This window comes from Gymnoscopelus braueri, assembly GCF_963280865.1.
Source record: "Gymnoscopelus braueri genome assembly, chromosome: 4".
Classification (NCBI taxonomy): Eukaryota; Metazoa; Chordata; class Actinopteri; order Myctophiformes; family Myctophidae; genus Gymnoscopelus; species Gymnoscopelus braueri.
Window position 1 is genome coordinate 31,612,226 of NC_137605.1, and position 11,552 is coordinate 31,623,777.

The following is an 11,552-nucleotide window of genomic DNA, read 5'->3' on the forward strand; positions in this document are numbered from 1 at the left end:
CGGGGTCAGCGATTGCAGAGAGAAGAAAGAAAGAAGCAATGATAAGTAATATGCACAATAAGCCGTAGAAACATAGAAGACTGAACTTGAGAGAAAGAAGACCATGCAATTAACATGAGCATTTTAAACCTTCACTAACCCTAACCTCAGTAAAACGCCTAAGCCTATCCTCAAGAAACACTATGTCTAAACCTAATAATGCCAAATCATGATCACTTCAATACATTGTCGGGGACAGGGATCGAACCTGCGACCTACAGACTGGACTCAAAGGCTGCCTATCTTCTCATTGAGCTAGATATGGCCTCCCTGATAGTGTCTGTTGATATTTATAATATATTGATATTCTTGGCAACCTTTTCGTCCACCGAGTCGAGACCCTGGAACTCCGAGGGGTTAGCAGGGGGCTCCTCGGTGTCGTCAGCCGGCCACTTGAGACCGCATCTGATGGTAGCTGTTTTGTAGAGCTCCAGTAAGGTGGTCTCACCTCTTTCGGCCGGTGGAGGAGCGCTGCCAGGCTGGGCCGCAGCCTCCACCGCAGGTACAGTGGCAGGGAGAGGGGTCCTCACTTCAGGTGGGCCGAGGATTGGGGGGCCACGGTCTTCCGTGGCGTCGGCGTCGTGCAGGACGACCTCCCCGTCCCCCTCGACTTCATCGACGACGTGGTAGCCTTACTCCATCGTCATCGTAGTGCCGGGGTTGGTAAGAGGTGACGACGTCGTTGTCGGCCTCGTCATCGCCGACAGAAGCAATACTCACCGGCGGGGAAAAGTAGCGAAGGGCTGCTCGATGCTCGGCGCCGCTGCTGCGGCCCTCAGGTGGGGTGAGAGGGGGATCCACGTGGGGCTCGGTGCCCTCGTAGGGTCCCCTCGTTGTAGGAGAGCGTGAGCGGGGGTGTAGAGTAGGCCTCGAGTAGGACGATCGGAGCTGCTCCGGCGGTTCCAGAGCTCGTGCAGAGCCGGCTGCTGCTGAAACGCGGGGCCGTCGACGTTCCTCCCAACCGGCGGCTAGGCTAGCTGGCCCGCGGTCCGCCGATCGTCGAGAGGAATAGTAGCGGCGGTCTCCGTCGAGCTCGTCCTCGTAGCTCTCATACAGGGCCCGTGGTGGTAGGATGAGCCTTTGGGCCCTGCTGAACCGGCTCCTGAGCTCGGAGGTGTGGAGGCCTGCACACTCGAAGCACCTCGGGTCGCCGTAGACGGCGTCCTCAGTGTGTGCGAGGCCCAGGCAGCTGACGCAGTGGTCATGCATGTCCCATTCGTCCAGAGGCTGGGAACATGAACGGGAGCCGCACCGCCGCGGGGGAAGATCCAGGCTGGTCTCCCGGTGTCGCGATCGGCGACGGCTGGACGGTCCCGTCGATCCATGGCGAAGAGGGTGGCTAGCTAGGCTAAAACCACCGAGTAGAAGAGCTAACCGCTAGCTGCTAGCTGGGCTAACGAAGGCTAGCGTGGTCGAAGGTTAGCGTCGGTGTATTCCGTGCCGGGAAACACAGTAGTTAGAAGAGGGAGAGAGGTCGGGGAACTCAGTGGACCAGGATCCGACCCGTCGCTATTGAGCTTGTAGAAACCCGCAACCTCGATTCTTAGAAGTGTGGAGCTCCTTCACACGCTTGGCAGAAGGAACAAAGAGAATGACTTCCGCGTTCCGGTTCCTTTTATGCCTTCGGGGAAGGGACTACCAGAAAGCGACGGAAGGCCCATCGGGCCAAAAAGGGTTTTGGCCCTGAGGGAGTGAATGTGAAGCTTCTGTATCATCGCCAGAGGGCGCTGTTTCCCATATGTAAACAACGAGAGAAGCAATGCTACAAAACTGTAAAACATCTTTACCAACAAATATTGATGGTGTAACTGGCCCAGAGGAGATTGCTCAGTTGTGGCAGAAACATTATTATGAACTGTTCAATTGCGTGCAAAGCAACTCCTTCGTAGTGGGAAACATTGTTAATAATGATGAGGCTGTTTACTATCCCCTCACTAGAAGTTTATGATGCAGTCAGGCTTCTGAAAGACAATAAAGCGTGTGGTGTGGTATGGACAAGATATCTGCTGAGCATTTAAAGTATGCAGGCAGAAAACTATGTCCCTTACTTGCTATCTGTTTCACTGGGTTTTTAATTCATGGTGTTTTACCAAAGTCCCTTTTATCTGTTTTATTAGTGCCTATCATTAAAGACAAATCTGGGAAATTGAACAGCTCAGATAACTACCGACCAATAGCCCTGGCCAGTATTTTATCTAAGGTCTTAGAGAGAACTATACTGAACAAAGTGGAGAGGTTTATTCTGACCTCTGACAACCAGTTTGGTTTTAAACCTAAACATAGCACAGATATGTGTATATTTGCCTTAAAGGTTATATTTATATAACGGGCAAAATACCACAATTTTTACATGTTTTATTGATTTGTCTAAAGCCTTTGATCGTGTTAATCATGAAAAGTTGTTAAAACAAGAAATGACAAAGTCATAATATACCCGCTTGCGGCAGGCTCATTGTGCAGAATGTCCCAGCCAATGCAACCGGGTGTTGTTTAAACATTTAGAACACGTGCACTCCTTCTCTGTTGCAGCCAGGCCATTATGTCTTTATAGGTTGCAGGTATGAGGGGATATAATTCCTTTGTCACTTACTTTAGGCCTATAGAGTAGGTCTACATGTACATAAAGGTTCGTCATCATCAAGACTGGAATACTTTTTAACTCTGTGGCATTATGAACGTCCGAGGATTATGCCTCTGTTCTGAACGATGTTGCCAGATGTGGCGAGAGAAATAAGCAACCAGGTCTATGAAAACAATCTCAAACGAAACGACTATATATAGGCCACCCAAGCACTTTAAAGTTTAAACCTATATAGAAATACATTGAATATTTGAAAATAGCCGATCTACAAGCTCGTTGTGAGCTCGTAGGTCGGCTAGAAAAATCTACAATGCATCTACAATGCTTTATGCCGCAAGTTGTCATTTATCAAAATTGGAACATATTTGAAGAAGATGTGATCATTTGAATCTGGTTATCTATAATAGTGCAAACTGAGGTAATGCCTTCTAAAGAATTGTCACTTCGGAGCACCTCTCAGCTCCAGGTAATGGGCGTGAACAATGGGTAATTTATTCAGCCTAGCCACTCCTCTAATCACTCCCCCATTGACACCTTTCAGTCAGCTGTCCACTTTATTTAGTGCCAGGGACCCCTCATAGAGGATCTGTGGCATAAAAAGGCATAATAAGTAATCATCATCATAATAGATTTAATACAATATTTATTAGAAAATAGCAGATCTTCAAGCTCACAATGCATGCTTGTAGATCGGTAATTTTCTAATTGCCGATGTAAGTAAATGTATTGATAAAATCCAGTGCTGGTGTTGTTCTGTGAGAGAAACAAGCTAGAGGTCTATGAAAACAAGGCCAAAAGAAACGACCAGTTTCACCACTTGAGCCCAAATACATCAGCTATTTTCAAAAAGAATCTTGAAAGCAAGGCCAAATAAGCAGTGGTGGAAAAAGTACTCAAATTCTCTACTTAAGTAAAAGTACCAATACTGCAATATGAAAATACTCTGTTACAAGTGAAAGTCCAGAATTAAACATGTAATTGAGTAAAAGTACAAAAGTATTGGCATCAAAATGTACGTAAAGTACCAAAAGTAAAAGTGCTAAATATTTGAAAATAGCAGATCTACAAGCTCACAACGCGTCGCATGTGAGCTTAAAGGCATACTAGGTAACGTTTTCAACAAAACTAAAGTTAAATTGTATATCTTTTGTGAGTGGCAAAAGTTTCACAACACCCACTCCATGAATTTCACCCCCGGAAGCCTTTTATTTATATATTTTCTATTGAACGTGGACTGGGGGGACTTTCCCGGGAAAATGACGTTCCTGGCCAACGTCATGACGTCGTGGCCGACGTCCCCAGGAACTACCGCAACGGTTTCCTGTTTGGCCAGGAACTATCGCGCTAATATCAAAAAGGAACCTCACGCTGATTTTAAGAGAATGTAGGATTAGAAGATCGAAAAATAACAGAAAAAGAAAGCACAGCTCATGGTAACTAATGCTCCACTGGCTAAGAGAAACGATCCGTAGATAGTATAAAACAATTAAAAGATCGCTTTTTGAAACGCTTCCGGCTTCCGGTGAAAACGAATGGAATTCTGGGTAATCGAGGACAACGGAAATTGTATGCAGTGACGGTAGTGACCAGCAGAGGTTGCTAAAAATCGTTATTTGTGATTCTGCATTGTACAACTTTAAGTACAGTACTTGAGTAAATGTACTTTCCACCACTGCAAATAAACGGCTACATGTCGTCGTGACGTCTTTGTTGAACTGCAACATGGCGTTTGCACTTTGTTAATTTACAGCCTGTACATCTACATAAACGTTCAGATTTGAAATATAAAGTGCTTACCCCATGGCCACGGATGTTACACGTCATTTCGGGTGGGTGTAAGTACCCGTATCTTCCGTATTGTTAAATAAAAAGCATTTTATTCCGATCGGCGGCCATTTTCTCATAGAGTTATAATGTATCAGAGTGCATACACCCCCCAACCGCTACAGCCGCGTAGGTGAGAAAAACGGAGACAATGGCCACCAATCGGATCAAAATGCTTTTTATTGAACGATACGGAAGATACGGGTACTTATGAGGGCCCGTATATAATTATAACACCCGTAGCCATGAGATAAGCACTTTATATTTGAAATCTGAACGTTTATGTAGATGTACGAGTTGTAAATGGAGAAATGCAAACACCAGGTGTAAGTTCAACCATGACGCTTGACGTCAAGCTAACAATGCTAAGCTCGTCGACTAGCCTCGTCACTCCACCGTTGTTTTTGTCCACATCTACAGTGAAATTCTTCCATACAAACGAACATCGAGCGGCCTGTTGTTTAGCTGGGGCCGCCCTCACCAATAGCTGCTGTGTTTGCAACATGTGAGCAACATCATTTCTTTGGTTTTAATGGCAATCATTAGCGTCCTGTCTCGCGCAACATAGCCGTTCATAGTATGGGGAAGTCTCAGGCTCCCAGTGGGGGTCCGCGGACCACCAGTGATTGCTTTGCGGGGGTCCCCAGGCCCCCTTGTATATCCGCTATAGCTTGAAGTGCTAATATGGCCTGTAGTTGCTTCTTATGGGCTTGTTTTCCTAAGATATTCGCTGGCGTGTGTGTGGGGGGGGTCTCTCTCTCTCTCTCTCTCTCTCTCTCTCTCTCTCTCTCTCTCTCTCTCTCTCTCTCTCTCTCTCTCTCTCTCTCTCGATCTGCGCGTGTGTGTGCGTGTGGGGGGGGGGTTAGCAGCTCTGTAGCCTGAGGCTAAGTAAGATGCAATGGTGTAAGGAGCGTGGATAGCCTTCGGGAGGGGAAGTGCTGGGAGGGGCGAGGGGAGGCGGGTGCTGCAAAGGAGGAGAGGCATTGGCTTAAACGGGAAAGTGTCCCCATTGGCTTAAAGTAGTGAAGGACAGCCAGGACAGCCAATGACAAATAGGTGTCGCATAGGTGTCCAATACATGTCAAGTGGCCCAGCCTGTCTGTAGACCCGCAGCTTTCAGCAAGCGGGTAAAAATTACAGAACAGAGGGGTCCCTACATTTTAATAAGAATCCTGGTTTTCTGGTACGCACATCAGACCATGTGTATTAGATGGGGTAACTGTGTTTCTGCTCATTTCACAGTAAATAATGGAGTCAGACAGGGAAGTATTCTCCTTTGCTCTTTAATTTATATATGGATGACCTATCTAAGCAGCTGAGCAGCTGTGATACAGGGTGTCGGGTTGGTAACAAAATAATCAACCACCTGATGTACGGAGATGATTTGGTAATCCTCTGTCCATATAGTGCTGGCCTTCAACAGTTACTGCGGGTCTGCTCTCAATATGGCTCAGACTGTGACATTATTTACAATGCAAAGAAGAGTAATATCATGATTATAAGAAGTAGAGAAGACAGTAAACTGTCATTTCCTGTCTTTCTTCTGTCTGGTACTGCCCTTAAGGTTTGTGATGAGGTCAAGTACTTAGGCCATTATTTGACAAATGACCTATCTGATGATAGGGACATCTACAGACAACGTAGAATGTTATATGCACAAGCCAACATGATTGTTCGTAAGTTTAGTATGTGTTCAGCTTCTGTGAAGTCCACACTATTCAAAGCTTTTTGTACACCTATGTATACTTCCCACTTGTGGCGGCGCTACAGAAAGAGCAGTATGCAGAAACTCAATGTAGCTTATAATGATGGCATGAGACTGCTGCTTAAAGTGCCACGATGCAGCAGTGCAAGCCAAATGTTCGTCAGTATTGGTGTACCCACCTGCTCCGCTGTGCTGCGGAACCTCATGTACAAATGTATGTGTAGGCTGTCTGATTCTGCCAACAGCATCATTTTAATCCTGAATAACCCTTTATTTAGCTCGGTCAGGTTTGTTTCTAAACTGTGGAACCATTGGCGTGTAAGCCTGTATATGAATCTGTGATTTTAATGTGGACTATGTCCGCCTCTGTTGTTTGTGTATTGTATGTTTTTTTTATGTGCTATGGACCAAGTGTCCTTAATAAAGTTTGATTGATTGATTGATTGAAGAAGAAGAAACAGAATAATGCCAATAACAAAACGGAGCCTTGCTCTGCAGAGCCTGGCCCGTAACTAGGCCCGATCAGCTACATCACAGCTACGTTGCACCAGTGATCCAACTGATATGGCCTTATATGGAGATGCGCAGTAGGGTGGGGTGCTGTGGCTAAATGTGCAATGTCGTTTTATATTAACTGTACAATATGTAAGAACATTGAAGATGGGGAAAGAGGCCTACGTATTAGCCAGAGCACTGAACAACAGTCTGTGGCAGACTTTTTGGGCAAGTGGAGTGATCGTGTGCTGAGCAACCCCGGACGTACTTTTGGAGGTCATTTCAATTATAGTAGGTTTCAATTATAGTAGGATAGGATAGGATAGGATAATAACTAGAGGTTTGGGCCGCTTCGCAGCCCTCACATCTAGATGTTAAAAGATAAATAATAATTTCTCTTCTCCTCCTCTCCTCTCACCCCCTCCTCCCCCTCCTCTCCCCCTCACCCTCCTCTCCTCTCCCCCTCCCCCCTTCCCCCCCTCTCCTCACCCCCTCCTCTCCTATCCTCCTCTCCTCCTCCCCTCACCCCTCCCCTCTCTCCCTCCTCCTCTCCATCCTCTCCTCCTCCCCTCACCCTGTGGTCATTCACAGTGATGCAGACTTGAACTATAATCTGGGAGTGAATTGTGAATCTTTTCGATGAATTGAGTACAAAGGACCCCAATGGAAACAAGCCATCTTTAAAATCCTCTTAGCAGACCTTGTACTTTCCTGTGCTTTTTTGCAAACTGCTAATAAAGTATTCAATCAATCAAGTGAGCACAGATGAAAGACCAAGGACTGTTCCTAGAGACAGTGTATAATTGGCAGAATGATAGAGAAGAAGAAAAGTAATTAAGCATACTAAATATTATAAGTTAGTATGCGATTTCGGACGTGGCCTGAATTTAGCATGCAAATCACATACTATTTAGTAGCTACTAAGCTTTCGGACATACAAAAAAGTAATTTGGCATACTAAATAGTAAGTTAGTATGCGATTTTGGACGGGGCCTAAATTTAGAATGCATCTCACATACTATTTAGTAGCTACTAAGTTTCAGACAAACTAAAAAGTAATTTCACATACTAAATACTGTTAGAATGTGATTTCAACCCATTAAAAGCATTCATACAGAGAAGACATTGTGTAGTTAATTTTTATATTTGTGGTGTCCCGTTGGTTAGTTGATGTTTGTAAATGTACATTATTATAATGTACCCTTTCATAGACACCAGAAATGGATGCACACAAGAATACAGTACAATACAATACAATGCAATGTTTTATGGTATAACTTTAAGAATATTTTCCACTCTGTAATTATTCCAGTTTGATCCTGAGCAGTTATTTGTATGTTCTTTACATCAAAATAGAATTATTAAATACACAAATATTCACAAATTATTATCTTTTCTAAAAGCAACCAATGATGTTCTTCACTAGCTTATGCAAGTGACATCAGATCTGCAATGTACATACCTATCCTTTCTGTTTTATGAAATGTTCTTTAGTTGATCATTTGCTTTGTAAAATTATGTTTTCTGTTTCACTAATTTGGTTTCTGATTTGCCAATATTTGTTTTGAAATACCTCTATGTTCTCATGTTCTAATGTGTTTTCTGAGTTGCTAATTTGTTTTGTGAAAGACAGTTGTGGTGTCTGGTGAATTTGTTTTCAGAAAGGTCAGTGTTTTCTGTTTTGCTTGTTGATTTGTTTATTCATAATTTGCTATTTTGTGTTGTGAAATGTTGTATTTTGCACTTATAGGCCATCGTAGTTTAAATTTCTGTGTCAGTCCTCTGTCTCCTTCATACAGTAACATAACCCATGCAGGGCGCTAGGGGGGATGGGGGAAAGCCATGCTTCTGCTTTTGATACCCCCCTCAGGTCATTCTTTTTTCTTTCTTTTTTCTTATCTCCGGGGGCCGTATGTTCTATCCCTGCATCTGGTCAGACATAAAAATGTAATCTTCTCACCCAATTATTGTAGATTTGAACAGATTGGATGGAAGACAACAGAAGTCAAGGAGAAATTAGATGAAAGGTTATATTGCTGGTCTTAAATAATGTCTTTGAGTCAAGTGAGATAGGTTTAGAGGAACACCTTCAGTTTGAGAACAACCACAACAACCTGCACACGGAGCAGAATACAGTACATTTTTTTCCCTGCGACGGTGCAACAGCTGAGTCACATTTGGGTGTTTCTCTCTTCAAACAATAACACAAATGTACACAACAAATACATAAATAGCTTTTTTCCCTTTAAATCATTTATAACATAATTATATTTATGATTCTGGCTCTTGCTACGACATGTAAATTTGATAGCTATATATATATATATATATATAAATTAACAATATCAACAACAAATAATTATAACAATAATACAAAAGCTGTCTTTCATATAAATCTCATGAGTTTACAGTATAAAATGACCCTATGCAAGAGAGATCACAGGGGTGGTTCAATATGATGCTTTGTGGCGCTTCTCCCTTCTGTTGGCACTATGAACATGCCCTTTCAAGATGCACATTTTCCGAGTTATTGTTTTATTACAGTTTATGAGAGATTAAGGGGACATATTGGCTCAAAAACAAGTCTGTTAGCCAAGTTCTTTTCCTGAGGGTCCTTGGCAGTGTGCTTGCACATTCCTCGGATGGGGGTTCAAAATGATTTGGCCTCCAAATGTTCAATAAGGCCCCTGAGTTTTCCCACTGAAATGATTCTTATTTCTTCAAAAGAAACAACCTTCCCCCCTGTGGTGGTGAATGGTATTGTGGGGTTTCTGAGATTTGGTACCGTCTTGTGGTGGTGGTGGTATGTGGTATTACAAGAGGAGTCAAAAAGCAGCAGAACAGTCCCAGTCTTATAGCATGGATGTACCTCAGTCAGGATGGATACGGCATCTCCTTGATTCGCCCGTCCATTGAGTTTCCCCTTCAGGCCAACACCTCAGTCTGTATCTCTCACTCCAAATCACCACCGCACTGTGCATAATGCACTCCCTTGGAATAATATGGACCCTGAGTTTCTTCCCAGACTGAGCCTTTTATGGCCCCAGTTACCCCCTAAATGTAATTCACCCTTCAGCAATTTTGGCCTCTTACATTTTTACTCTGGGTGGCCACCCAACACATCCCCCCCTCCCCCGTGGGGCTACTAGGGTCACCGACCAGGGCAGGATGTGGGCTTGATGCATCGGCCTTGAAACAGCACCAGGTTGGCAGGACAGTGGCAGCCAGCCACACAGGGCTTGTGGCATGGCCCGATCTCATTCCAGTTGTCACAGGTCTTCATGCAGCCTGGTCCGCAGGTATCGTAAACGGCACCGTGCTTACACTGTGTGGCTGGAAGCAGGGAAGTAGGAAAATAAGAGAGATTCATATTCATGTGATATTCTTGTAAATACCACAGACAGACTTAACCACTTTCACTTTCAAAATATTTCAAAAACAGATGATCTACAAGCTCAATGCATCGCAATGCGACATGTTGTGAGCTTGTAGATCGGCTGTTTTCCCTACTTTTGCGCGACACTGTCATACGACGAAGTAGGGCGATACTTTATGGGGGGGGGGGACATGAAAAAATGCGTCAGCCACCATCACTAAGCCCTGTGCATTGTTACTCACCCATACAAGCTGTGTCAGCTCTCCAGAGGACGGGTGTTCCTTCTCTCTCACAGGCTCGGCTGTAGGCTATGAAAGACTCACAATAACAGTTCTTATGTACTGGACACTCGCACATATCTGTGACACAGGACCTGGAAAAAAAACATAAAACAGTTTAGTTCAGCTCTTTGTTTTTTTTTTTATTTGCACTGCATTTGGACCGTTAAATATGTTGCTCTCTGATGGAATGGAATTTCCTTTACCACAGCACTGCATTGCTAATGCATTGTGCTGCAGGTTTGATCCTGCTCAAGCTCATGTTATTTCAGTGTGAACAATAGCAAATGTTGTTTTGTTTAGTTTTTTGGTTTGGTTTCTATGATGAAATCGTCTCACCAGTCAATCAAAGTTGCAATGAAAATTGCTTATGAAATTATAACATCAACCAAGTCCAACCACATAAAAGTGCCATGAAACTGTTTATGTGTGCTGGCAGAGTTGGACTGAAGCCCTTATCTCGATTGTTTCAATATTTCTAGTCAATAAGAAAAAACGTAAAACACCAACATGACAGCACATAAAACATGACATGATATCATTATTAACCCATTAAAACCGGGACAGCATCTGTGCCATTTTAGATTGTAAAGTTGGCTATTCAAAAATAGCAGATATACAAGCTCACTTGTACAGCTTGTACATCTGCTATTTTTGAACATTTTGGAAAAATCGTGAAAGTGTGAGAACTACTGATTTTAGACGGCATTTGTAGAATCGGCCTCAGGTCTTAATGGGTAAGTACAATAAAAAAGGAATAAAAACAAAGCTACAGACGCACAAAATAATTATTCACACAAGATAGATAGTAATCATCATAATAAACCCTGATTCTAACCTGTAGAAGGGAGCAAAGTCGACCACACGGTGACACTTCTGAAACTCCCACGACTTGATCTTCTGGCACTCGCGGTGGGCGCGGAACTTGACCTTGACGCTGCCGGAGCACAGGAAGGACGCGGGCCTCCGGGGTGGCTGCTGGGAGCACACCTCGTTGCCCTCCACGCGCCACGACTCGGCGAATTCGTCCACGTCGAACTTGAACTGGCCGTCTCCTCCCATGGTGTCGTCGCGCTTGTGGCCGTTGTAGTTGCCACAGAGGCCACACAGGCGGCCGCGCAGATGAGGGGCTGCCACCACCTCCACGAAGCTGTCCCCGTCCCATGTGATCTCCAGGCCTGGGGGAGAAGACACAGAGAGGGGAAAACTTCATCTTTTCCGCCTCCCATAATGTTTTGTCTGCCCGCACAACAT

At 44.2% G+C, this 11,552-nt stretch overlaps 1 protein-coding gene across 1 annotated transcript in view; it reads right to left on the reverse strand.

Annotated features, from left to right (window-relative positions):
- Nucleotides 1–7,913: 7,913 nt before the first annotated feature.
- bmper (BMP binding endothelial regulator) overlaps nt 7,914–11,552 on the reverse strand; it is a 30,885-nt gene continuing 27,246 nt past the window's right edge. Inside the window, exons 14-16 of the mRNA XM_080426726.1 lie at nt 11,137–11,476; nt 10,263–10,393; nt 7,914–9,977 (exon numbers count right to left, since the gene is read on the reverse strand). Of these exons, the coding sequence (XP_080282852.1) occupies nt 9,796–9,977; nt 10,263–10,393; nt 11,137–11,476 (653 nt within the window). The 3' untranslated portion in view covers nt 7,914–9,795. The remainder of the gene's footprint in view (nt 9,978–10,262; nt 10,394–11,136; nt 11,477–11,552) is intronic.